The sequence below is a fragment of the Xenopus laevis genome, chromosome 2L (genome assembly GCF_017654675.1).
Source record: "Xenopus laevis strain J_2021 chromosome 2L, Xenopus_laevis_v10.1, whole genome shotgun sequence".
NCBI lineage: Eukaryota > Metazoa > Chordata > Amphibia > Anura > Pipidae > Xenopus > Xenopus laevis.
The window spans coordinates 34,797,078-34,824,816 of NC_054373.1; the positions used below are offsets into that span (position 1 = coordinate 34,797,078).

The 27,739-nt window shown below is 39.3% G+C and overlaps 1 protein-coding gene across 1 annotated transcript; it reads right to left on the reverse strand.

The window, feature by feature from the left end:
* Positions 1-4,285: 4,285 nt before the first annotated feature.
* sarm1.L (sterile alpha and TIR motif containing 1 L homeolog) lies at positions 4,286-27,739 on the reverse strand. Its single transcript, XM_018246136.2, has 9 exons — positions 26,384-27,739; positions 17,544-18,162; positions 14,776-14,988; positions 12,636-12,727; positions 10,847-11,082; positions 10,599-10,701; positions 8,895-9,084; positions 7,296-7,417; positions 4,286-5,663 (listed from the first exon to the last, which is right to left on the reverse strand). The coding sequence occupies exons 1-9, from the start codon at positions 26,836-26,838 to the stop codon at positions 5,534-5,536; spliced, it is 2,160 nt and encodes a 719-aa protein (XP_018101625.1). The 5' UTR covers positions 26,839-27,739; the 3' UTR covers positions 4,286-5,533.

Sequence of the window (27,739 nt, forward strand, 5' to 3'; positions counted from 1 at the left end):
TGTCACCTAAAATAGGGAAATGTCTGTGCAGCTTTTTCTTGCTGATATAACACTGTGATGAAACATTAAAAGTAGAGACATTGTGCTACTTGGGTACTAATAATTCACTTAAAGATATTTATTGCTTCCAGCAATGACTGCATGGACAAAGAGCAACGAGGTGGATTAGCAAAGGGCATTCTCACAACAGGGTTATCTTGCTGTGGGCCCTAGACATGCTCAGTGTGGTCTGTGCTGCTTAGGGATCGTCATAAACAAAGCTGCTTGAGTTCTGCATGGCTGGGAAGTAAGGCGGGGGCTCCCCCTGCTGTTCATAAGTATGATTGTTTCCCTGCTCAGCAGTTAGGGACCATCTGACAATTCCTATCCACAGCAATAAATGAAGGGAGAATTTCCCTGCATAGTCAGGTTTCTTATAAAAACGGTACACATTTTTTAATTAAAGTACATTGGTGATAGGTTTCTTTTTCATTAAAGAAAGTAAAAATGCCCTTTAAAGTCCTGACTTGTTATAGCCAAGAAGAGGTTAACTGAGGCAAGTACAAGTGTATCCACTCACAAAAAAAATGCAAGTAAAGCCCAGGAGCCATTAAAATCAGTAATTTCTTCAATCCAGTTTATAACTTTATTACAGGGAGTTTTTCAAAATGACACAACTGCACACAAATTTCCAATCATTTAAATATATATTGTTTGTATATATATTATATATACAAAAAGGAAGGTAAATTGGAACGGGCCACATCTAATTACAAACACCAAAGCTTAAGGCAATGGCACAAGGGGGTAAGTGTGGTTACCCAACGAGTTGGATTTACAAGGAGTAAGGCTGCTTGGCTACTGAGTCACAGCTGGACACATGCAAAGTCATATCATACTTCATCTGTATTCATGAAATCTTTTACTTGGTTTATGAGGCATGTACTAATACCTTAAACTAACTCATTCAAATGCTGTCCATCATAAAAAAGCCAGTTCCTTTCAATTCCCACACATTTTGAGGACCCCACGTACTGTTTCTTTTAATTGATCACAAAGTGGTGCCCAATGTTGGGCTTATTTACAAAGTAACAAAGGACCAAACATTTGTTTCATGTAACATTTATAGAAAAACGGAGCAAATGTAAATCCTGAAACTGGTGCCAGAAAACAAAACACTGTTGGCTATGTTATGGAGCAGCAGCAAATGTGGTTACCTGCAATAAGTGGGGATCTTACTGAACACTCACCTGGGCTTGAACTCCCCTCTCTTCCAAAATAGCTGTAACTCTTCCTCTCACAACTAATAATGCGGAGACTATTTTGTAGCCTGATACATGGCACGAGCAAGCCAAGTGGTGTTATGATTGTCATGAGTGTGTGTGTTCATAAACAATTTCATATTATATATATCTGCTTTTAGACAGTATTCGGATGTATTTTCCTGTGATCCAGAGGCACTTTACACACACGTATATATACTGTATATATGTACAGAAAGTCAGGTAATCATAATATGGATTTTTAATGCTTCACTTCTTATTTATCCAACAGGCCTTTCAGTTTCTAAAATGCACACAGGGATACAAATTGGAATATTTGAACCACAATAAACAAAGCACTTTATATCTTATGGCATATAAACATTGTAAGCAATGGTCTCCTTAATCTGGTCAAAGCAATATTATAGATGTCCTCTTGCTAGACCTGGCTGCCAGTCTGAACCCTAAACTCATCCCACTCCCCCAACCACAGTTACATCTGTAAACAGCGGATAACATAGGAATTATTGGAAACTCCTTTATAGGGCTGAAATACAGTAGATGGGGCTAATATCATTAAGGCAGTTGGTTCATCGTTGCCTTTACAGTCAGGAAATCTGAGAAAGGCAATGTACATATCCTGCTAAGAAACGCAAATGCTGATATTTACTGTATCATGGACAGACTGATACAATAAAGAGATATAGATATGGCTTCCTAAATGCAACTAACAAAGAACCAGTCTTCTTACTTACTCACTCAACAAACCTGACTGGAGTAGGATGTTTAATGCTGTATGTGCTCCTTCCTACAAGAATGATGACCACATGCTGCAATGATACACTGATGGGGAGACTGCAGACTGTTGTGCCCCATGCATCAGAGAGAGCCTCCTAGAATACAACTAGAGACTCATCAAATTAGTTCTATATACAGTAGAATCACTCACAGTCAAAAGTCTTTTTTTGAAATGAACACTGTTACCTACCAGAGCAAGGCAAGCTCATCTTTTCTGTTTTAGTTGTTTCTTTCGTGGGCAACACAGAAATGCCAGGTATTTGCATATATCTAAGGATGTCGCACCACTTGCACTAACTGGACACATTTTCAATAAACTTTCTTCTGCTAACACAATCAGTGGAATGTATTCATACTTTTCAGTCTTTTCTGTATTGCACCGGTGGCTTTATTGACCTATTAACAAGATGTTCTTGTCAGCTTGCAAAGTGCTAAACTGGAATTTCCCCACATCCCCAATAATGATCTCATATTTCCTCTCAACATTATTCTGGATATTTAAAGAAACTGTACGTTATTTACTTCAATAAATTCACGATGATAATTATACATCTAAGGATAGTATATCAAGAGCTCACTTATTTCTCGAATTTAGCAATCATGCATCCACATCCAAGTGACAAAGTTGAATTCATGCGATGTTTTTAGAAACCCAAAATGTCAGGCTCCAGAAGGAATGAAATGAAAAGTTAGATGGCATTGAAACTTGTGTGTCCTAGAAAAGCCCGGGTTTTCTGTGTAAGGCAAACTGCAGTAATACATTTGTATTTATTTATATATTCCATTTGCTCACTGTCCCAGGGGAATGTCTAGTACTGAAGACCTTTTTAGCCCATAATTACTTATTCTCGGAAGCACTGCCAGCAGATCTGCACTGTATCTCAGTCATTACCTTATTTCAACTGACAATACATTCAGTATAACGACTTCAGTGAATACTGGAAATCCTGAAAAAGAGTACGTGTAATACCCAAATAACGCATCCAAGACGGGCCATCCAGCTTTTTTCATTTCCACCACACGTTTGCATGCTGGATTGCATTAAAGGCTGAGGAGAGCTGAATCTACCACCACTTCTTAGCAGGACAGCCTAGAACTTAGACAGAGACTGTCTGTAATGGTGCCATTGATTAAAGGAAAAGTAACACCAAAAATATAAAAATATAATGTACTGTTGCCCTGCACTGGTTCAACCGATGTTTTCTTCTACTATATACTACATAGTTTATATAGACTACTGTAGTTTATATAAACAAGCTGCTGTGTAGCCATGGGGCAGCCATTTAAGGGCAGAGACACGCCGGGAGATTTAGTTGCCCAGCATGAGGCAACTTCGGTCGACTTCGGAAAACGGAGCGCACCGATTGCCATCCAGCCAGCGATTTACATTCTAGCCGACGGGAGGCAGTTCAGCGAGATTAATTGCCCCGAAGAAGAGGAGATTTGTCGTCGGGCGACTAATGTCCCCGAATCTGAGCGTGTGTCTCTGCCCTAAAGCACAGTTTACATGTAAGATAACAGAGGCACTCTGTAGAATCCCATTGTATTCTATTACAGATCTTTTATCTGCTAAGTAACCTATCCCTTGTCTCTATATTTTAGTTTGAATAGCTGTTCCCATGGCTACACAAAAGCTTATTTACATAAACGATAGTAGTCTTTCTAAAGCAAACGCATAACTTTTACTAGTGCATAGCAACGCTTTTATTTTCTGTGTTCCTTTAAAGGAGAACTAAAGCCTAACTAAAGAAGTAACTAGAAATTTTGTAAGTTTTGGGCTTCTGTACCAGACCAAGGCAACCATAGTATTTTAGCAGGGAAGATATGTCTCCAAAGATGCCCCAGTAGCTCCCCATCTTCTTTTCTGCTGATTCACTGCACATGCTCTGTGCTACTGTCACTTACTGAGCTTAGGAACCCACTCTATATATACAGTACACATAAAATATAAATGTCACAATATTAGGCTGATAATTAATACAGATAATTACTACATGGCAGCACAGAAACCAGTGCAGTTAGCAACATAATTTTATAATCAGCCCTGTAGCATCAGCTAATCTTAAAGACCAACCTCATTTTATACTTGATAATTTGCAACAACCCTTAAGCTTAGCTTCTGAACAGTTGCTCAGAGCCCACTGAGCATGTGAGTGTCACAGACACTTTCCAAGATGGTGACCCCCTGTGACAAGTTTGAAGTCCTGGATCATTGCTGCTATTGACAAGCTGAAACCTTAGGCTGGTGCAATAAGTTAAGTATATAATATATGACATTTTTTGCCACATTCATGTTTAGGGTTTAGTTCTCCTTTAAGGTCTAGAGCTATTTAGTATCAAGAGTCCTCATAGTTTTCAATGCCCACTAACGGCTATCACATCTTGTATAGGAGCTAACACAACATTGATTTTCAATATATTAAGTATATTAGCTACACTAAAGCAAAGATTTAAATTATTTACACGTGTACATTATATTTGCATTACCGGGCACTAGGGTTGTAAACATCAATGAAAACACTGCCAGGGCATCTTTATTGCAAGTATTCTGTTTAAAATCCAGTTGTTTTTATGTTTTTAATTCAAGTTCTGTACTCCATATTATGTACATTCTCTCTTATAGACCATTGAGAGAAAGTGTGTTCCACTTGATGTTGAATTTGTGTGTTTTGGGATAGTGCTGCATTTCTATCCTGTGCTCCTTTCATTGGCAGAGATTCAGTTGCTGCTATACTTATTTATATAATGATATATCATGATCTTCAAACCAAAAGTTAACCAAAGCCTTATTGCTGTGTATTGTAGAATGAGCCTGGTTAAGTTTATATAAATAGGATTCCCTGGATAGATTGGATTTTGTTGTTCTGTTTAGCACTATGTGACATCTCACAGCTGATTTGTTACCTAGAATCTCATGTTCAACAAAAGACAGCAACTGTATTAAAAGTTTTTGAGGCTACTTAGATTTAGCAACCTTGAAAACTTCTCAGGCGATATTCATAGATAACAAAATAATGCTGTGGTTGTAATTTGCATACTTTTGCTGAACTCACATGCAGAGGTCTTGGGAAGCATCAGCCCGAAATACAATAAAATGATGCATCCCCTGTAGTCTAAATTTATATTGCAAACCGTGATTCAGAGTTTATCAGATACTGAAATGTTTTTCTTCCAGATATTAAGGAGACAGGCTAAATATTACCAGGAATAAGACTAGCCGTCCTCTCAGGCTTGTAAGAAATGTAAAGTAACTGATCAGAGTTATACTGTCCTTATAGTAACCATGAAAAGCACGACAATTACTCTATGATCTCCTGAGAAAGTTAAAGCTGATAGATGGAGGGTTTGAGCACAAACAAAATTCCTGGGAAGACAAAAAAGGTACAAGAAGTAGGAGGTACCTCAGAGGGTTCATATCCAAATTGGAAAAGTATAAAAAAAGAAAGACAGAGAAAAAACAGCAAGCACAGCAGCCTCACACCAAGGATATACAGTTATGCTTGGGCAAGAGGTGATGTGCCATCCAGGCTGTTTTCAGAGCCAGCTGAAGAATCCCGAGATGTACGACCTTGGAGGAAGCGAATAATCTTCTCAATGGTAGCATCCTGATATTCATGGGACCATCTATGAGAAGGGAACATTAGGTGATTATTTGGCAGCATAATTTAATATTGTAAATCTAGAGATTGGCAAACTCTGACCCTCCAGATATAGAATTACAATATTTATATGGCTGTCAGCTGCACATCCTTAAAACTTTGATTATTGTTGTTTTGAAAGGTCTTCGTTAATTGAGTATGAAAAAAGTAACACCCTATGGTCTAAAAGACTGAAGAAAAGCAACTTTCTTTTGTTCTTCTGACTTCTTCATTTGCAATTCTTCACTCATGCCAGAACATCATGCTTTAAACTTATAGGGATCCTGTCATCAGAAAACATGTTTTTTTCAAAACGCATCAGTTAATAGTGCTGCTCCAGCAGAATTCTGCACTGAAATCCATTTCTCAAAAGAGCAAACAGATTTTTTTATATTCAATTTTGAAATCTGACATGGGGCTAGACATTTTGTCAATTTCCCAGCTGCCCCTGGTCTTGTGACTTGTGCCTGCACTTTAGGAGAGAAATGCTTTCTGGCAGGCTGCTGTTTTTCCTTCTCAATGTAACTGAATGTGTCTCAGTGGGACATGGGTTTTTACTATTGAGTGTTGTTCTTAGATCTACCAGACAGCTGTTATCTTGTGTTAGGGAGCTGCTATCTGGTTACCTTCCCATTATTCTTTTGTTTGGCTACTGGGGGGGAAAGGGAGGGGGGTGATATCACTCCAACTTGCAGTACAGCAGTAAAGAGTGATTGAAGTTTATCAGAGCACAAGTCACATGACTTGGGGCATCTGGGAAATTGAAAATATGTCTAGCCCCATGTCTGATTTCAAAATTGAATATAAAAGAATCTGTTTGCTCTTTTGAGAAATGGATTTCAGTGCAGAATTCTGCCAGAGCAGCACTATTAACTGATTAATTTTGAAAAAATGTTTTTTTCCCATGACAGTATCCCTTTAAGATGGTCGTATACCTGAAGACCTGCTTATTTGGTGACCTAAATGCTGACCTATATCAGGCTGATCTGATTGTTGGGCCCCAGGCTAATGTGTAATGCTATTGCTTGAATTAACCACTGCCTTTTACTGTGTATAATACACTTTCATTGTATATAATGTATATGAGGTGCCAGGTAACTACTGTCTCTCACTGTAGTGTTGGTGCCACTGTTCTCATGTATATTATGTACTTGCAGAGTTGGCATCCACTGCCTATCACTGAAAATTATGTTCTTGGGATGCCAATGCCCACTGCCTATCTTAATGTATAGTATTGGAGTGTCAGTGCCCCCCTACAACTCCCCAAGTACACACCTAATGTACTTGGGGTGCTAGTACTCACTGTCTGTAACTATATATAATGTTCTTTAAATGGCAGTACTCACTGCCTCTTAGTGCTTATTACTGGCACTAAAATATCCTTGTTCTAAATATATGTGTAAAATTGCTGGTAGCTGCCTTCTGCCTAGACAAGCAAATATCTGATTAGTTATAGTGGCTGAATAAATTATGTGTTGCATTGCATATTGTGCCTGCATAAAATTGTCATGCCACATTGCCCCTCCTCTACTTGCCCCCCATCCCATTAAAACATATTCTGTTTGGTATGGGACAATGCCTAAAGAAAACGATAAAAAAGATTCAAGAACAAACTTACTTAATGCCATTGAATTTCAAGACTGCTCTCATGTCTTCTGGTAGGGTCATTGGGTTTGGCCATTCAAAGTGATCTGTGACTGGGATGATATTCTTACTGTTCTCTAAAGCTGTGGCGATTTCCTGGTAAGAAAATAAACTATTGTTAAACTCCACTCACACTTTATGGTCATAAAAAAATATTCACCAAAAAAATGATAGCGGAAACATGAAACTTCCAGACATCCAGCTTATTCAAAACTATAACCCCAGAGCACACTGGAAGAGCAACTGCAACACCAAAATTTGTCAGCCAATGAATGTCAGATAAGCAACATGCCAAGGTACATTTATTAAGCACCAAGGTATTGAAGTAAAATATTAAGCACCAAGGTATTGAAGTAAATCAAGGTAATGAAGTAAAATATTGACGCAAAACAAGTTGGCTTAGAATTGGTCTATAATATGTAGAATGGGCATCTACCATTCTGATCCAGCACACTCCCTTTGATTCACACAAACATTGGCGTTCAGACACTCTGCTTCTGTTTTATTAACCACTATGGGGCAAATTCACTAAGATGCGAAGTTGCGCCAGGCGCAACTTCGCCGCACTTCGCCGCACTTCCCCAGGCGTAGTTTCGCCAGGGCTCCGCAAATTCACTAAAATCCGAAGTTGCGCATAGGGGTAGCGTAAGGTTGCGAAGTTGCGCTAGCGTTGATTCGCTATTATATAAAGCGAAGTTACGCTAGCGAAGGCTAATTTGCATACGGCGCGAAATTCAAATTTCAATGGAGGAACACGTATCTGCACTACAAATGCCTAGAAAACCTTCAAATCAGCAAATAAAAATTTTATTTTGCCCTACACATGTGCCCACTGCCTAGGTAAGTTGCCATGAGTCAGGAAATGTAGGGGGGGAAGGGGAGCCCCAAAAATTTTTCGATCTTTTTCAGCCTATCATGTAGAAAACACGCCAGCGTTTTTTGGGACTTAGAAAAAAAATTGACTTTTTTTAAACAATCCCTATCTACTCTATTGCGCTTCGCCAGGTCTGAGGTGGCGAAGGAAGTCTAGCGTAAAAGGTAGCGTTCAGTACACTGCGCAAGTAAGTGAATTTGCGTAGTTTCGCCGCTAGCGAAGATTCGCCTGGCGTAAGGTTGCGAAGTAACACTAGCGAAACTACGCCAGCGTTCGTTAGTGAATTTGCGCAGTAGCGAAAATGCCAAACGCTAGCGAATTAAAGCTAGCGTTCGGCGCTTCGCGGCTTAGTGAATTTGCCCCTATATTGGTGGCTACAGATAAGAGATAGTGGGCTTTACAACAGCACTCTAGATGTATATACCAGAAGTGTTCAAAAATATCTCATAATTTAGATCAGTAAAAAAGTTGCAGATGGAAATTCTTTATATAGAATCTACATGAATGAGATGACCATCGGCCCAGCTAAACCCTTATATACCATGGCTCTAACACCCATAGTACTGTGATCTAACATTTGTACATTCTACAAGTCACAGCATTTCTGATTTGTGTGGCAGGATCATTAGCTGTAATGACAAAATATGGGAATTATAACCAGTATCCCAACTATAACTTAGGCCTATTGTGTCTTCTTACCTTGTGCACCCAATCCTTGCAGTCATTGTCCCCCATGCACTTGTCCAAAGCTCCAGTGGACAAGATCAAGACAAAATTCCTGGCACTGATCACACTATGGATCAATTTGTCCTCAAATTTTCCTGCCTCCAGTTTTTCCACATCGATAAATGCACTGAATCCTCGAAGATACAGATGCACTTTCAAAAGGCTGTAAAAAATATATGTGTTAGTAGTGCTGTCCAACAAAATAATGTCACTTCTACACTGAAACTGAAATAATTTGTGAGCTCTTGCTCATATTGCACATTATTGACATTTTCATGCTCTAATTTAGTCTGACCTCTTCATTCCCTCCAAATCTTGATAGCAATAACAGATTGCAACTAACAGCATTTAGGACCTGGTTCTATATGCTATGTATATATCACATTTTCTAACACTAACATTTTCTTAAAGGAACAATTCAGTGTAAAAATAAAAACTGGATAAATAGATAGGCTGTGCAAAATAAAATATGTTTCGAATATAGTCAGGCAAAAATGTAATGTATAAAGGCTGGAGTGATTGGATGTCTAATATAATAGCCACAACACTACTTCCTGCTTTTCAGCTCTCTAACTCTGAGTTAGTCAACGACTTGAAGGGGGGCCACATGGGACATAACTGTTCAGTGAGTTTGCAATTGATCCTCAGCATTCAGCTCAGATTCAAAAGCAACAGATATGACCCATGTGCCCCCCCCCAATTCACTGATTGGTTACTGCTTGGTCACCAGGGTAACCAGTCAGTGGAAACCAAGAGAGCTGAAAATCAGGAAGTAGTGTTCTGTTCTGTTAGACATCCAGTCACTCCAGTCTTTATACATTACATTTTTGCCTAACTATATTAAACATATTTTTTTTTATTTTGCACAGCCTATCCATTTACCCAATTTTTATACTGAACAATTCCTTTAAATCTTTCACAGGCCATAAAGAATAGTGTTTCCTTTAAAGCAGAAGGAAAGGCTAAAATTAAGTAAGCTTTATCAGAAAGGTCTATATAAATACAACAGTAAACCCTCAAAGTAATGTTGCTCTGAGTCCTCTGTCAAAGAAACACCAAATTTCTTTCATTTTATTGTGTACACATGAGCTTCTGTATTAGACTTCCAGTTTTCAGCATAAACCTCGAGGGCTAGGGCTTGAGCATGCTCAGTTTGCTCCCCTCCCTGTTGTAATCTGAGTGAGTTGTAACCAGAGCTATGAGTGGGCAGGGAGAGACTCAGGCAGGAAGTGCTGTCACACCAAGCTAATATGGCAGCTGCTATCCTAAACAGAGAGAGCTTCTAGAGATGTTTACTCAGGTATGGTAAAGCATTCTGCAGAATAAATAGGGTATGTCATAATTCATCAATGCAGTTTAAGAAGCTGGCAGGGTGGATCAGTGAATGATTAGAAGCATTGACAAGAATGTTCCTATTTTGAAGCTGGAAATGTTTGAAGGTATGACTTTTGTGTGTTGATGTTTCTTAAATGTTTCTTCTTCGGGGTAAACTCTGCTTTAAATAAACACTAGAAGACCTGCGTGCCATTGGATATTTCTTGTGAACTTGCATTGGGAGGTGGCCGAGCCTCCACCTGTGTGCACCAGGCCCATCTACATCAGCTTACAAGTAGGGTTTGCGAGAACACACAACTTTTTCTGGATAAACTCAAAGCCAGAACATGTGTAGTCACGTACCTGGCCAGTTGTGATCCTGTAGATCTTCTGTAACTGATAAAAACATCAGGTCCATCTGCACTAGATTTACCCACGCTGCAAGGTAAAGGAGAATGCAGCATCTCTGTTGCAGACAAACCAATAGATTAGCCATTTTGCAGCAACTAAACAAGTCAGGCGAATGGGGTTGCGTTGGGATCACTTGTAAACCAAGAGTTTGAAACTCTTGAAGATAATTCAAAGGTGGAAAACCCCTTTAACTGTCTCACCTCTTGCTGCAGAAAGGATGCGAACTCTGTGAAATCCTATTGATATATGACAGTCTTCTTCTAACTGCTGCTCTGTAACGTGGTGAAGGAAGTTACGGTCGATGCCAGAGGTCACTAAGTTGTATGTGTACTGCCTAAATCGAGGATCCACACTGCCCAGCCAGCCTGCTAGATTGCTACGATCACACATTGAGTAGTTAGCAAATGTCTTCAGCTCCACTAGCTCTCGCATAAACCTAGAGAATGCAGAGATATCATTGGCCTTTAAGATACAGAGATGTGAACATACTAAAGCAAGGGGGTTATTTATCAAAGATTGAATTGTTTTTTTTACTGACAAATTTCGGGTTAAAAAAAACTCACATTTTTCGGGTCTTTAATAAAAACTCGAATTTTTGAGATTTATTATACCCCGATGCTGGGAATAGCTTGAATCTGAAAATACTCCAGCTAAAACCTGTCAAAGTCACGTAGGAGAAACCCTGAACCACACATCACTAGTTTGTAGCCTTCACCATATTCGGTTTTTTCGATGGTTTTTTTTTGCTGAAAACTTGATAAATTCAAGTATATGGGTTTTTCACCCCGAATTCACTGATTCAAGTTTTTTCATAAATTAGAAAAAACATTTGAGTTGTGACTTTATTCTAGGTATAAAAACCCTGACAAACTTCACAAACTCGACCTTTGATAGATAACCGTCTAATTTGCCCCATGTTATAGAAATCACTGCAAAGAATCTCCACTTGACAGTTCAAATTCATGCATTGCTACAGACCTATCGCATTTGCATTGGATAGAGGTTTTCTATTACAGGCATGGTCTAGCTCTGGCCAATAACATTGGGCAAAGTTACCTAAGGCCCTAAGTTGAAATATTATTTACGTATTTATAAAGCGCCGACATATTCTGCAGCTCTGTTCAATAGTAATAAATATTTCTATAATAATAAAATATACCAGCTTGATCAATGCACAGCTGACTACATAAACCTCTGCATTGCTCTGAACAGTGATGCCCAATCATTACAGTGCTGCCCAATCAAGTACTGGGACAGTTATTTACTATACCATGGTTGGAATTAGAGAAACAAATTAGTGGAGGTAGGAGCTATATAAATCTTTAGGCATTCCTAATTTATAAAGCCTGCCAAGATGTAATACCCTTTGTATTTAATTTATACTCAGTTGACTTATTCTGAGCTTTATTTATGGAAACCAGCCTTTGTCCTCTTACAATGCTGTACAGGTATGGGATCTGTTTTCTGACAACCCCTTATCCAGAAAGTTCCAAATTAAGGGAAGGTCGTCTCCCATAGATTCCATTTTATCCAAATAATCCAAATTTGTAAAAATGATTTCCTTTTTCTCTGTAATAATAAAACAGTATCTTGTAGTTGATCCCAACTAAGATATAAATAATTCTTATTGGAACTAAAAGCATCCTATTGGGTTTATTTAATGTTTGCATGATTAGTAGACTTAGGGTTAGTTCACACAAGGAGATTCGCTGAGGCAGTTTGGGGAGATTGTTGTGCAAAAGACGAGGCGATTAGTTACCAGGCAACAAAATCTCATTGAATCTCCTTGTGTTACCTAACGCTTAAGGTATAAGATCCAAATTAGGAAAGAGCCGTTATCTGGAAACGCCAGGTCCTGAACATTCTGGATAACAGGTCCCATACCTGTATTAGCAAATGGTTCATTGGCACTGTAGACAAGGCCTCTATTAGCGCATGGCAATTTTGTCTTTATGTCTTTAAAAGGAAGGCACATGACTGGGTACTCACCTTTTCCTAGTGATGCTGGAAGTCATGATAAGATCATCTCTCAGCTCTGACTCTGTAAGTCTTAAGAGTAGATCACCATCAATCTGATTGTCCTAAAAGGGAAATAATGGTCAGTTTGTTCTGATCTTTGGGGATGACAGCCTGAATGATCAGATATGTGGGGTCTAAAGAGGAGCTATCTCTCTTCTTTACTTTCTTATCTCCCAATGCCCCATTAAAGGAGAAAGAAAGTTATAATCATTGGGGCTGCCAAATGTTAGGCACCCATCGGCAATTATAATTAATCACCACAAGGCCCTTCTTCTTCCTGCTTTGAGCTGGGTGTGCATATGCAGTTGAGTGAAAAGCCAAACTTTAAGCAAAAAGCTAGCTATTTCACTCTACAGCTCATGCGCCAGCCAGAGGCAACAGAAGAAAGAAAAAGCAGAAAAATAAGATCAAGATCATGGCATTGGTGCTTGCTCAGAAGGTCAGAGCATTATTTTTTTTATAGAGCACAGACTCAGGGTATCAAGTAAGTGAAGAGGTGCCTAACATTTGCCACCCCAGTGATTTGAACCTCCGACAAGGGGCTGATACTAAAGGCGACCACACACAGGATGGTCAGCTATTGTTCTCATCAGTGTTGCAAAGCACACAAATAATGGGAACAGCAGGCAGTGAAGAGAAGCTGTGACTCCTCCTCTTTTCACCTGTCCCCTGTGGATGCACCATGAACTGGCGCTACATCAGCAGATGAAATTTGCTAACCTGCCCAATTCCTGAACCAACCAATATGCATCCATCCATAGTACATGGATATCAGCAGGAATCAGCAAGCACCATACATGTACCAATATTCACACAAAACTGTATATCATTTGTACGTGTATTGCCAGTTGTCAACTGCTCTTTGGCTGCAGACTTGAGTTGTTTCCACATTCCCCACTCATTCAGTCTCCAGTCATTATTTTCAGTTTAACATTAGATAATGGATAGCATGACCTGAGTCCAATGACCCTATAAAATAAAATTACTTAGATAAAGATTTCATGCTTTGTAGACCTCATGCGATCTAAATGCAATCTAAGTGCACTTTATGCATAACGAGTGAACAGTATTTTCACGTTGTGCTGTTAATGGCCCTTTAAATCCAGTAATACACTTACCAGTCAGAACATGATGTCCTTCTATATAAAATATTGCTCCAAACTGCATCACTCAATATTCAACTCTATAATAAACTTTCCCCTAAGCAATAGTCATTAGTAAGATAAATACTAGGGGTGCCAGGAGGGTTTATCTATATAATAATGTCTCTCTTAAGCAGCATTCAGTATTTATCTGTACATTCAGCTCTTAAATAAGCAGAGTACATTTTATTTATGTAATAGACTCCCTCCTAGGCAGCACATCTGTATAATAATTTTGCTTCTTTGTACCATTATTATAATGAACTCTCTAATAGGGATCTGCACTGGGTAATAACACTCGTATAACTAAATCTCCCCAAGGGAGCACACTGTGCTAGGCGCCAGCGAAATATCTTGTTAGTGGCCCTAGATGACCCAAACCTTTATGAACAAGGTGTGTATGTGCATGCAGGCCCGGATTTGTAATATGAAATATACTGTGCAAAACAAATAAATCAGTACATACAGGGATAACTAATTAACTAAAATGGAAATTGGTTTTAGTCTGCAGCAATCTTGAAATACAACACAAGTACAAAAAAAAAACAATCTGTTAAATTAATTTTGAAAGGGGTTCTTAGAGGGGCAGATGCAGAGTTATGTGGAGCAGAGCAAGATGGCAAGAAAGCACAATATGGGGTGGTCTGGGGCAACAATCTATACAGAGGAAGAGGGGCTGCAGTTGTGCAGCAGTATTAAGCAAAGGTAAGAAACTCCTTTGTACTCCACAGATTGAGTATTTTTATAGGAAAGGGCTACATCTGTTGGACAGTGTGTATTATACAGCAAAACACTCTCAGGCAGGGTGTATTGTTCAGACAAAGTGCATATATAGTAAGGAAGCTGAACAACAGTTAAGGGACGCCATTTTAATTTATAAATAATGCAGCTCCAAACAACATATTTTGCCTACATCCACTACAGCTAATGACAACCATGTTTACCACTCATGATTAAATCAAACATACCATAAATTTATCCAAATAGTTGCTAAATCCAATCTGCTGAAGCCAGTGTTGCACCTCAAGTGGTTTCCAGTTAGGGACTGAGCGTGCAATGCGACGAGGAACCTCCTCTCCCATCATCTGTAGGGCTCTTTTAGCGAGAGAAGACACCGTTCCATCTGTGCAGTAACATACTATCCTCCTTAGGCTCTGTGTTGCACCAATTTCATTGAACAGCTGTAGGCAAGACAAGCGTTTTAGTGCTTTTTATCTTTTTACTATGATCCTTTGGCTGATGTACAGCATCAGTAACTCCAGTATTAGAAGGTAAGTGCAAGTTTATGTTTGTTACTACTGTATATAGTGTTCTTGGCATTCTACTCATAAATAAAATCTAACCTAACTAATTCTTTGGTAAAAATGGAATTCATTTGAACACTTTCATGATAAATTGGCCTGCAATGAGAACAGTATCCCTTTAAAGGGCATGTAAAGTCTAAAATAGAATAAGGCTAGAAAGAATAAGGCTAGAAATGCTGTATTTTGTATACTAAATATAAACATGAACTTTCTGCACCACAAGCCTAATCAAACAAATAATTTATGCTTTCAAAGTTGGCTACAGGGGGTCACCATCTTGTAACTTTGTTAAACATCTTTGCAAGACTAAGACTGTGCACATGCTCAGTGTGATCTGGGCTGCTTAGGGATCGTCATAAACAAAGCTGCTTGAGTTCTGCATGGCTGGGAAGTAAGGCGGGGGCTCCCCCTGCTGTTCATAAGTATATAAATATTGTTTCCCTGCTCAGCTCTGACAATTCCTATCCACAGCAGTAAATGAAGGGAGAATTTAAAAAACAGTACACATTTTTTAATTAAAGTATATTAGAGATTTCTTTTTCATTAAAGAAAGTAAAAATGGGATTTTATGTTTTTTGCCTTTACATGCCCTTTAAAGCAAAGTCTGAAGCTGTAAGATGTGCTTTTTTGGCAAGGTTAGATCATGATGGGGGCTGTAAAGAATAATCTGTTTTATGCCCATATGTATATGTACTGGATACACAGACAAAGGGAATTTAAAGGAATGGTAATACTTGAAAAATGAATGTGTTTTAAAGTAATGAAAATATTACGTACTGTTGCCTTGCACTGGTAAAGCTGTTTGCTTCAGAAACACTACTATAGTTCATATAAACAAGCTTCTGTGTAGCAACGGTGGAAACTGAAAAAAGTCTATATGGCACAGGTTAAATAGTGGATAACAGATAACACCATTATGTTCTACAGAGCTTATCTGCTATGTGACCTGAGCCTTTTTTCATTTGAATGGCTGCCCCCATTGCTACACAGCAGCTTAGTTATATAAACGATAGTAGTGTTTCTAGGGTTGCCACCTTTTTAAAAAAATTTTACCGGCTGCTGGGGGGCGGGGACAGAAAGGGGCAGGCCGTGACGTCAAAAGGGGCGGGGGCGCACCGCGGACGCTTGAAGAAGTGAAGAAACGGTAAATTCCAGGGGATTGGGAGCAGGCCTAGGGCTCCTTTTAATTGTATTACAAATTTACCGGCAGCTACATTGCCGGTAAATTTGTAATACCGGCCCCAGCCTTGGCATGTATTTTACCGGCTAGGCCGGTAAAATACCGGCCGGGTGGCAACCCTAAGTGTTTCTGAAGCAAACTCATCAGTTTTACCAGTGCAGGGCAACACAGCATTATATTTGTATTACTTTAAAACACTTTCATTTTTTGATATTAATGTTCCTTTAGTCTATATACGGTTGCCCACGGCATAAATATAGAGGAAGAAGACCCTGTGACTGCAGGGGAGCCGCTGGAGCACCAACTGATTTAAATGTTTATATTAAATGTCATTTTTCAAAAGTTTAAGGGGCATTAAATGAGTCTGTTGTGGAGCCAAATAGCTTATAGCTATGTGACTGGGCATGTACCCATTTGCATTCCCCCTGTTTCAGTTAGAATGATGTTTTAATTGCTCAGTCTGCTATTGCAAGCACATTAATAATGTTGGGTCACTTTGCCCTTGGAAAAACTCCTAAAGAACCTATAAAAAGACCATTTCAAGCAATGTTGTCTAATTGAAGCCAGGAAAACTGAGGGTAGCTACCTGCTTGGCCCGGCAAACAATTGGACAATAGATAGATTTCACTGTGACCGATGGACATTTTCTAACCTGGCCGATCAATTTTCTGACACAGTTACACAGTTGTTCAATTCCCACTAACCTCATGATAATTTGACAGATTGGTTGGATTGCACTAAAATCGGTCGTTCATCAAAGAAAAATCTTTGCGTCTATAGGGGCCTTTAGATGCTAAGAGAGAATTCTGTGTAAGTTCATGCAACTTTAAATACTAGCTTTAAGCTGACCATACCTGCCTTTTTTGATTATTTGTGCCCCTGAGGAAGACCCTTAAGGTCGAAACGTGTTGGGCTCACCAATATTATTTTGTACAATTTTTATTTTTTATGATTTTTTTTTTTGTAATAAATGTATTTATTATTTTTTCTTAATTGGGTGTGCTACCCATTTCTCAGTTATCTGGATGAAAATTGTCTGAATATCCAGATCAGACAGGTTTTAAAATCCTCAGATCGAGGACCAGATTGAGTAGTTGATACATTCTTCTCCTGATGGCCTCCGATCGTTTGGGCTGAGCAAGCAATCACATCAGCCCTATATCGATCATCAAGGTGTGGCCATATTGAGTAATGATTGCCAAATGAGGGGATATTAGAGTGTATGGCTACCTCCAATGCTGCTCTTGCTTACCTTTATATTCTTCTGTTGACTCTTTATTGCCGCTTCAACACACAAGTAAAATGCAGCAATGCACTGTGCCTCTAATCGTGAGCTGTCGAGCATGGGCACAAGTCTCTGAAGATCATCGCCTGTACGACCTTGAGTGTTATCGCTGCTATCTAGAAGGGAACGAGCAAACTCCTGGGGATCCAAAGAAGAGATGAAAGGTTCAACTAATGCCAATGTGCCGGACCTTTCCACATCCTTTTCAATTTCTTTGTTTGTTGCCAACACAGTGACAGCAAGACAGGCATGGAACCGGATCAGATCATCCTCCTTGGAAAAGGCCAGAGGGAAAAGCCATTCTGCTGCTCTCCTCTCGATCATGAGGTGCTGATTAGAGGGACCGCTATACATAGCACAGTTAGCTAAAGCAACAGCGCAGTGCCGCAAAACCACTGGGTCAGTCCAGCGGCACCAAAAGAGAATGTAGTCCAGGCCTCCATCACAAATAAGTTGGTTGCACGTCTCCTCTGTATGTTTGAACATATGCTCCAGGATGCCAGAGAGGCTGCGTGCCAGCCGAGGGTCTGCCCTGTCTTTACTGAGGTTCAGAATCACACCCAGTCCTACACGGGCAATGCGATCTCTAGGAATGTAAAAGTCACACACAGAATGAGTATCAACAACAGAAAATTTACATAAAATATATAACTAAAATATATAACTATATATACAGTGTATGTATATTTATATATATATATATATATATATATATATATATATATATATATATATATATACACTATATATACACACACACACACATATATATATATATATAGATACAGTTAGGAGCACTAACGGTTCAGAGAGAACCGAAACGCGTTGATGTGGGGTAGTTTGTAACACTCCAATAAAAGACACTTCTTTATCACTACACCTGTGAGTGCTCCTAACTGTATCTATTTGCTTCCCTCTGAGGAGCACCCGGGATTTGATCAACTGAGGGTGAGTGCCGTTGAATCATATGACTATATATATATATATATATATATATATATATATATATATATATATATATATATATATATATATATATATATATATATACTGTATATATAGTTATAAGATCAGCAATCTCAGGGTTTAAAAATATGAAAAAGGTTTTATTGAAAATAACACAGCATAGGACTAACGTTTCGGCCCTGTCCAGGGCCTAAGTCAAAGTGCTGAATCTATCAATGTACATGCCTTATAACTACTAACTGGCGGGAAAAACAACAGCTGTAGTGGTATCACTTGATTAGCATCTGAGCCAAGTCTGTTGCTGATCTAATCAAATTACATTCTTGTTGCAACACTAAAATCTTTATGCTATACTAAAATCCTTTTTATGTTCTACATAAAATAAGTACAAAGTAAAAGCAAGTTAAAAACAAGATACATTGTAACAGTGTTATCTTCAACAAAATAGATGATGAAAACAGCTTGTATTGTTGATATAGCAAGTATACTTTGTATCAAATTATACACAAATCAGTAAAAAGAAACACTTGGTTCATGCTGTTACTAATGTGTTAATCTCTGAATGGTGTTGAGGGACTAACATATGATCTATCTCCTCTAGTACTGAATCCATTAATTAAGTACTATATAATATATAACACAACCTCCATGTTCAAATCCCATAAGCTTCGTTAATGGTAACTGATTACTCCCCTATCCAGGTAAGTGGAACATGCATATGCCATCCAATCATGTGTCAAACCCCATCCTAGCCCAGGAGTACATCTGTCTGACATCTGCCTAGATACCAAAAATGAGAGTTTTGATTCGCCCATAAGGCATCATCTGCGGAGACATGTAAATCACTTATTTTTGGTATCTAGGCAGTGCTGTGTGTATGGCATGATACAAGTAAATACCTTCTGATCCCAGAAGGCATCACTTTGCATATAATTGCTAGCTAAGGGCTTTTTGGCTCCTTTCAGCTCTTCTCACCATAACCAGATTTGGTTCCCCATTTCGCTACTCTCCAAGTCCTACTCCTCAGAAGCCATGTTCAATTATCTTGCACTGATGAGATCTAACAAGATTGAAACAGGCTGTCTGCAAGTTTGGATATATGGCTAGGGTTGCCACCTTTTCTTATGTTATTTACTGGCAGGTGGGGGGGGGGGGGCGGCCGAACAAAAGGGGCGGGCCGTGATATCAAAAGGGACGGCCACATCGCGGAGAACCATAGACTGAGGAAAAAAGGTAAGTTACAGGGGATATGGGGCAGGCCGAGGGCTCTTCTTGAAGGGTATTACAAATTTACCGGCAGCTACATTGCCGGTAAATTTGTAATACCGGTCTTGGCAGGTGTTTTAACGGCTAGGCCGGTAAAATACCGGCCGGGTGGCAACCCTAATAATGGCTCTCAACCATTAGGCTGTATCTGTGCTATAAACCAGCGGATCTGGATGCAGAGTTGGCCAAAGGGACACAAATGAGTGATTTGTATGTCTCATCCCATGATGCCTTATGGGAGAACTCGTTTCTGGTATCTAGGCAGTGCTGTGTGTATGGCATTAGACAAGTACAAGTAAATACCTTCTGATTCCAGAAGGTATCACTTTGCATATTCTCCAATAACAAAGATAGATAAATTGCAGTAAAGTGAGCATGGCAGGCTAGCATGGAACACAAAGTCCTTTTGAGCATGTTGCATCCCAAGACAAAAGTAAATCAATAGCAGAGGTTGCACAAAAATAATCAATGTTTAACTGCCCTTTGCTATGTTTGAATAACCTCTTAGTCTCTGTTCTGCTCAAATTACATAAAAATATAAATTCTCGTTTCTTTCGTGACACATTGCAGCATTTAGGATTCAATTCAATTCAACCTTAGGGGATATGATATATGGGGATTGCATTGCTGTTACTTAGCATGACATCATTTTATAGTTCTCTCAAAGCTCTAAGGTTGTGTGACATCAATTATTATTATTAGTAATGATAATACATATTTAATTAAAACAGATTGTTTTTCCTCCAATAAGGATTTGCTATATGTTTGTTAGGATTAAGTAAAAGGTACTATGTTATTTCTGCAGAGAAAAAGGAAATCATTTTTTTAAAATGTGGATTATTTGATTAAAGGAGACATATAGGATGAATGAAAAAACCCTAATTTTGTAGGCAATTATTAGTAATATATGGTGTTGCTTTTAATCATTCTAAAAATTAATATTAACTTTAAAAATAGCCCCTTTATTGGAGCTCCCTATAGATGTTCACTGGTCCCTGTCTGTGTTTCAAATGAGGGGTGGGTGTGTCCTAAGGTCCCTGCCAGAAGCACAGTAGGAGGGGCGACAGCCAATCACAGCCCCGCAGTCACACAAGCAAAGACAGGCTTCAGTTCCCTATCAGGTCCTGCTAGCTGCTGATTGGTTCCTGTCCTACAGTGCAGTGTGCTGAGAGCCGCCAGCTCCCCTGTACAGCCTGGGAATTCAGAAAGCATGAAGTGGAAGAGAAGATAAGGATTATTAGGGTTTTTGCAGAAATATTCAATAAATCAGCCTGAAACACTACTTTTTTCTTCTATTTCTAAATGAGTATAACGCACTGGTACATTCTTATTTTTTACACTAAATGTCTCCTTTAAAGTTGAGCCTATAGGAGATGGCCTTTCCGTAATTCAGAGCTTTCTGGATAACAGGTTTCCTGATAACTGATCACATACCATCTATATAACCCATAAACTAGACACCTTATTTGCTGATCTCCAGGATAGATTCATTGGAATATGTAGGCTATTACTGAATTGACTGCACTAGAAAAAAAGAGGACAAATACTGATCACAGAAGCGAAAATTGATATTTATTTTCTCTGACAGATAAGCAAGCAAACTGTGTAACTGGACCATTGGTAGGAAGATAAAAAACCCTCTGGGGGATTTCTAAATCATTTGCTTTGCTGAACTCCCTAGTAGCCTGTTACTAAATATAATTTCCCCTCATTAAAACCACATTTTCAAGGATTTACTTTTTGCAATATTAAAAGTATAATCCCCTGCCAAACCACCTATGTAAGAAATTAGAATTGCTCCTATAAAGAGTAGCTGCTATTAAATAAGCATACTCCTGACAGTTCACAAATCATCTATTATTGCCCAGTGGATCCATATATCTTTCTAAGTTGGGACAAGACATCGATTTATGACAAGGCTCACGTGACAGTGACCTGAGACAGAAACACTCAAGCATGAATGCTGTTTATATACTCCAGAAGTACTTGTGGTACAATACAAATGGTAGCAGTGTTTAATAAGTGAGCATGAGCTAATGATGGGGCTGAGGTAGAATTTCTCTGGTAGGATAGCTTTGACATCGTATTCCAAAAGATCCAGATCCATTCATAAACCCCTGCACAGACTAGTATATACTGTATAGTCGTCCTGTGATGATCAGCTGCTACTGCAGCTTTAAATCTACAAAAAGCCTGCTTTCTAATGAGCGCATGTTTTCTGGGAAGCTATAATTAGCAAATCCACAGGGAAAACAAGAATGGGTGTTATGTATGCTATAATAACTGTATGATGGGAATTTCAGTATTTTTTGCTGTGGATTTGTCATTCGTAAAAATATAGGGGATAAGGAATTTAGGTTCATCTGGGTTAAAGAGCACCTGCCCCCCCTTTTTTTTTTAACCCCACCAGAGGTGTGGCCTAATAGAGTCCAAACTCGGGTTGAGGGATACAATGGCCCTTTTTTTAAAAAAAATTGTGCTAGGCTGCCCGTGTCCCGGGAGGAAGCACCCAGTGAAAGTAGCCATGCTGGGCACACGCATGTGCATAATGAGCAAGTGCTGCAACTATTTTATAAACATGACATTAGCGTGTGAGACTTGTTTATTATGCACAGCCAACTGCCACGTCTTCAGTCCTGCCCCTGGCATCGTCTGCCCTGCCCCCTTACATCACTGGTTTGCCGCCGATGTTATCTGCCCGCCCCTGCCCCTTTTCGTCAAACAGAAAAGGTGGCAACTCTATATCCAGGTCATGATGTATACAGTATCTAGTAGAATTAAGTCAAAGGCAACTGGACATTTAGGGGGTTATTTATCAAACGTCAAATTTTAGTTATGTGAGCTTTTTTAAACCTCGAATGAACTCCCAACTCAAATGGTTTAAAAGGGTAGTGCACTTTCCGAATAATTTAGCTTTTTATATAATCACATACAGACATAATTTTGATGCTGAGCACCAGAAATGACAGCATTCTGACTTTGACGCTATTTATATAACTCCCTCTCAAATTATGTGGGAAAATGGCAAATCACAGTTTGCACACTGCACGTAAAGTCATAAATTACCCTTAAAGGGGTGGTTCACCTTCAAGTTAACTTTTATAATGTTATAGAATAGCCAATTCTAAGCAACTTTTCAATTGGTCTTCATTTTTCCTTTTCGTTTTTTAATTATTTGCCTTTTTCTTCTGATGCTTTCCAGCTATCAAATGTGGGTCACTGACCCCATCTAAAATCAAATGCTCTGTAAGGCTAAAAAGTTATTGTTATTGCTATTTTGTATTACTCATCTTTCTATTCGGGTCCTCTCCTACTCATATTCCAATCTCTTATTCATATCAATGTATGGTTGCGGTAATTTGAACCCTAGCAACCTAAAATTGCTAAAATTGCCAACTGAAGATCTACCTTTAAGTTGCAGCAGAGAACAGAAGCTGCTATATGTGTGTAGCTGCTTAGGAAAACCACACAAAGTACCATTTGCAGACAGGAAACTCTACTGCACGAAAGCAACACAATACAGAATGTATGTGCAGCACAAGTAATTTATAAATTTAAAGGTCAAATTGGTCACATGTACTGATAAGCATGTCACAGCCCTATAGGTGCCCAGTGGGAAGAACAATAACGGCACAGCTTGATTCATTTTGCCTCAGTAGTATCAGTTTAAAATAATGCAAAAAGCCTAAAATGTAACTGTACATTTAGAGGAAACATTACATTTGGCCATTTTTTTTTTTTTAAACAACTTTTTTGTTCATCAGCTCTCCAGTTTGGAGTTTACTGCAGCTATCTGGTTTCTAGGGTCGAATTTAGCCTGGCAACCAGACAGTGGTTTGAATAAGAGCCTTGAATATGAATAGGATAGAGCTGAAAAGATATAGAAGTAATAAAAAGTAACAATAACATTGTAGTCTCACAGAGCAATAGCTTTTATTAGCTGCTGGGGTCAGTGACAGTCCCTTCCAATTTAAGGGCTGGAAAGAAGCGAAAGAGAAAGAAAAATAAATAAAGCAGCTATAAAAAATGAAGAACAGTCAAAAAGTTGTTAAGAATAGGACATTCTTTAACACACTAAAATTTAACTTAGTTTGACTACCCCTTTAACTTTATACAATACAGATCTGTCTAACTGGTCCCATGCCTGCCAAAAGGTCCTAAAAATGGATGACATCAAAATTTTAATGTAATAAACTATCACATTAGATTATCTTTTCCAGCAAAAGAAATGTGCTCCAAACCACCACATGACATTTACATCACTGCTATCTACCTGTCAGTGTCCACGGCAGTTGGATTTCATTCCAAAAATGCACGATTTACACATGTTCGGTGCATATTACATGCTTTCCAACTGTCCCGTTTTTCACAAGACAGCTAAACCCACAGTTCCGGATTTCTACTGAAATGTCCTGACTTTTACTTTGATCTCCTGCACTGGACAGCCAAAACTAACTTAATTGGCTTTTGGCAGAGAGCCCAGAATACGTGGCAGGTGCACTTAGATAATTTGCAACAATTTAAGAAAAGCAAAGAAGCAATTGTAACAATTTAAGATAAGCAGGTCTCTTGGGGAAACTGTGACTTGCATCTTGAAGAGGTTGTTCACCTTTGAGATAACATTTAGTATGATGTAGAGGGTGATATACTAAGACAATTTGCAATTGGTTTTCATTTTTTTTATTATTGAAGTTTATTCAATAATTGAGAGTTATTCAATATCATTGAGAGTTATTTAGCTTTTTATTTAGCAGCTCTTCAATTTGTATTTCAAGCAATCTGCTAACTAGGGTCCAAATTATCTAGCAACCATGCATTCATTGATTTGAAGAAGAAGCTGAAATGTGAATAGAAGGATCAGTAATAAAAAGTAACAATAACAACACATTTGTAGCCTTACAGAGCATTTGATTTTTAGAAGGGGTCAGCGACGCCCATTTGAAAGCTGCAAAGAATCAGAAGAAAAGGGCAAATAACTATAAAACTATAAAAAATAAATAATAAAACCCAATTAAAAAGTTGCTTAGAATTGGCCATTTTATAACATAATAAAAGTTACCTTTAATGTGAACCACCCCTTTCACCTTCATTAGCAAAACTGTAATTACAAAGATAATCACCACACTTTGCGAGGCAACCCTTTTTGCCCCTCTTTCTATTTCCAAAATGTTGGGAGGTATGCTATTGGTGCTTTCTCCTCTACTTGTCACAGCAGCCTGGTGACCGTGCGGAATATCTTTTAAACAACCCATTGTGTGGAGAGTCATAGTATCATGGAAGCATATGTATTGGTTTAAAGCCAGCATGAAAGGGAATAAATGATAGCATGATTAAATAAGAAATAGCTTGTAGCCTTGTATGGGAGGGGTGGGGTTGTTTACTTTAAAAAGAAACAGCTTCCTGTAATGGTGGATACCACAAAGTATTTATATACAGAATACATTTATGTATGCACTTACGTGTTTGAAAAAGCACTTAGGAGGAGGAACCCAGGCATTAAGGTGATCCTACCCACCAATGCTATTGTATTATGGTACGTTATTACCTAACACTGTTAGAGCATATATTGGCTACTCATTCAAACAGGAGATGGGTGCCCCATGTATACAGAGGCAGACAGGACATTTTGGGCCTTGTGTACTTGAAATTAAAGGGAATATTTTGAATCCCAGTCTGAGTACTCATAAAAGATGCTGAAAAGTACAGCAATGCTAACACAAACACGGTAACACTGTGATGGGCAATGGGGACATTTCTTGTGGTTGAGCCCCAATTTGTAACTGTTGCAAAAAAATAAAGATGTGAAATCCACACAACTCAGGTAGCGTAAAAAAAAGACAATAACATTCATAACAATGTAGGCTCATTTTATATATTTTGGTCAAAAACCTTGTGTACAGTAGACCTAAGAGCAGTATAGAACAAAATAACACTCCAAAAGCAACTAAATTAATTCATTTTAACCTACAGAACTGCTGTTGCTCAATTTCTACTTTTGTAACAAGCATGCTGTGTGTTTTTTTACACCTGTGCTCCCTTGCACCTTGTTTTCCATGGTTGCACAGGGCCAGGTCTGGACTGGGAGTCAAAATAGGCCCTGGCATTCCAAATACAGAAAGTTCCAATCAGCATCCCACAAGCCCACTAAATAGTGGCTTTCTATGACATCTTATGGCAGCCCCTCTGGCATTTGCCAGAACCCACAAATTGCCAGTCCAGGCCTGCAAAGGGCTGCAAATCAGACCTACTGCAATGGGGCCCTGCACTTAATACATGTTCCTTGACAAGCAGTGAGTACAGTGCTCCTCTTCATGTGCATTTGCATTGTTAGTGTCGATAAATAGTTTTATTAGCTGGACTACATGGACCAAAGCCAAATGAGTTCATGCAGCTGCAGCTAAACATACTAAACTGAATCATCAGCAACTGTTTTCATTGGCCTTCTATTTAGACAGATATCCAGACTGGGGCCCTCCATCTTTTTATGAGATTGAGGCTGCAGGTCAGACAAATAGCACACAGGAGAAACGTAAGCATTTTTATTTGTATACCATATATTTGTTAGCAATTATTACCTGTTGTCTGCCACGAGAACCTGTTCGAGGAGCTGGCAAGCCTGATATTTCACGGATGCCTCTGAAGACTGAAGAAGTGAGAGGAGCCGGTCCAATGCCCCCTCAAGCCTTATGGTTTCACACAAACCCTGAGCAACCTCTCTGCCAACCGCTGGCATCACCCATGCCTCCTCAACCATTTGGAAAATCTCGGCAATATTGTTGCGAATACTCTGAGCATCCACTGCCTGCTTCAGGTTGGAAATGGTAACATGGAGGTCAGGTAGGACTTTATCCAATGATGTCTGTGCGTCCACACTGATCCCCGGGGAGACATCATTATTTCTGTCCGTTCCTCCGGACGTCTGCCACCAGCACATGCTATTCACGTAGCTCGGAACTACAAGGCGGTCACTGTTAAACATGTTTAGATACCTGAAGATTTTATAGGCTGAAAGAAGAAGGATGAGGACCATGAATCCTTCTTGGACTGAATCAGCCTATCTGGCGACCATTAAATAAACTATTAAACAATAGCAGGGACAACAAAACCCAGGCTTTCTAAAAGAGGCTGTAAAAATAGAACAAGTTCGAGGGTTTCACCTGATTGGTTTTATTCAGTGCATGTCAATAAAGATTTACGCTATAAGATAAACTGGCAGCAGCTAAAGGGGAAGCTAAACCTGCACAGCAGAGAGGTAATGAGAGCAGCAGCAGCAGGCGGGCATCCTATAGATTCACCACACAGACACAAAGCCTATGTAATGGCACACAATGGTCACCCTCCTCACCATGACAATATTGTGCTGCAGCCTCAGTCAAGGTTACCAGCCTGGCAGATTTCTCAAAGCTAAAGTGAAGGCAAAGGAGGGTACAATGCACCAGCTGCTGACAGGGGAGGATGGTATCAGGCACTCGGTGTAATCAGAGCTGCCCGTACAGACACAGCCTAGCAGCACAGCCAGTGTTTAAAGAAGTCCATTTCTGGGAGGCAGTGACTGACTCAGCTTCCTCTCCTGGTTGCTGTTCTTTGTTCTCCGGGCTCTGAAGTTTTTCTCTGTCACCCTCCGTCTTTATCTTTCTGCTACTGTTCCCGATGTGAGAGCCTCAATTCCAGACAGTAAACTGCAGGGTGACTTCACGGTCCTCGGCCCCACCTCTTGGCTACAGTCGGATCTCGTCTCTGTGGCAACAACATCCTCTGCTGCTATATTTTCCTTACACAACTTGATGGACAGAAAGGGGCAAGGGCCGCGTCCAATGAGAGAGAGCGAGTTTCTTGAGGCGACGCTGTGATTGGTTGTAGGGCAGTCATGTGCAGTAGGTCTGTCAGGTTTTGTTTATGTCAGGGACATATAGCTGAGTTGCCGGCATGAC

Excerpts from the sequence above, each read along its gene's own strand:
- sarm1.L (XM_018246136.2), bottom strand. The coding sequence starts at position 26,838 with ATGGTCCTCATCCTTCTTCTTTCAGCCTATAAAATCTTCAGGTATCTA. Across the intron at positions 11,083-12,635 it reads TCCAGCATCACTAGGAAAAG|GTTTATGCGAGAGCTAGTGG; the intron begins GTGAGTACCCAG and ends TGCATTCTCTAG. Across the intron at positions 5,664-7,295 it reads TTGAAATTCAATGGCATTAA|ATGGTCCCATGAATATCAGG; the intron begins GTAAGTTTGTTC and ends CCCTTCTCATAG.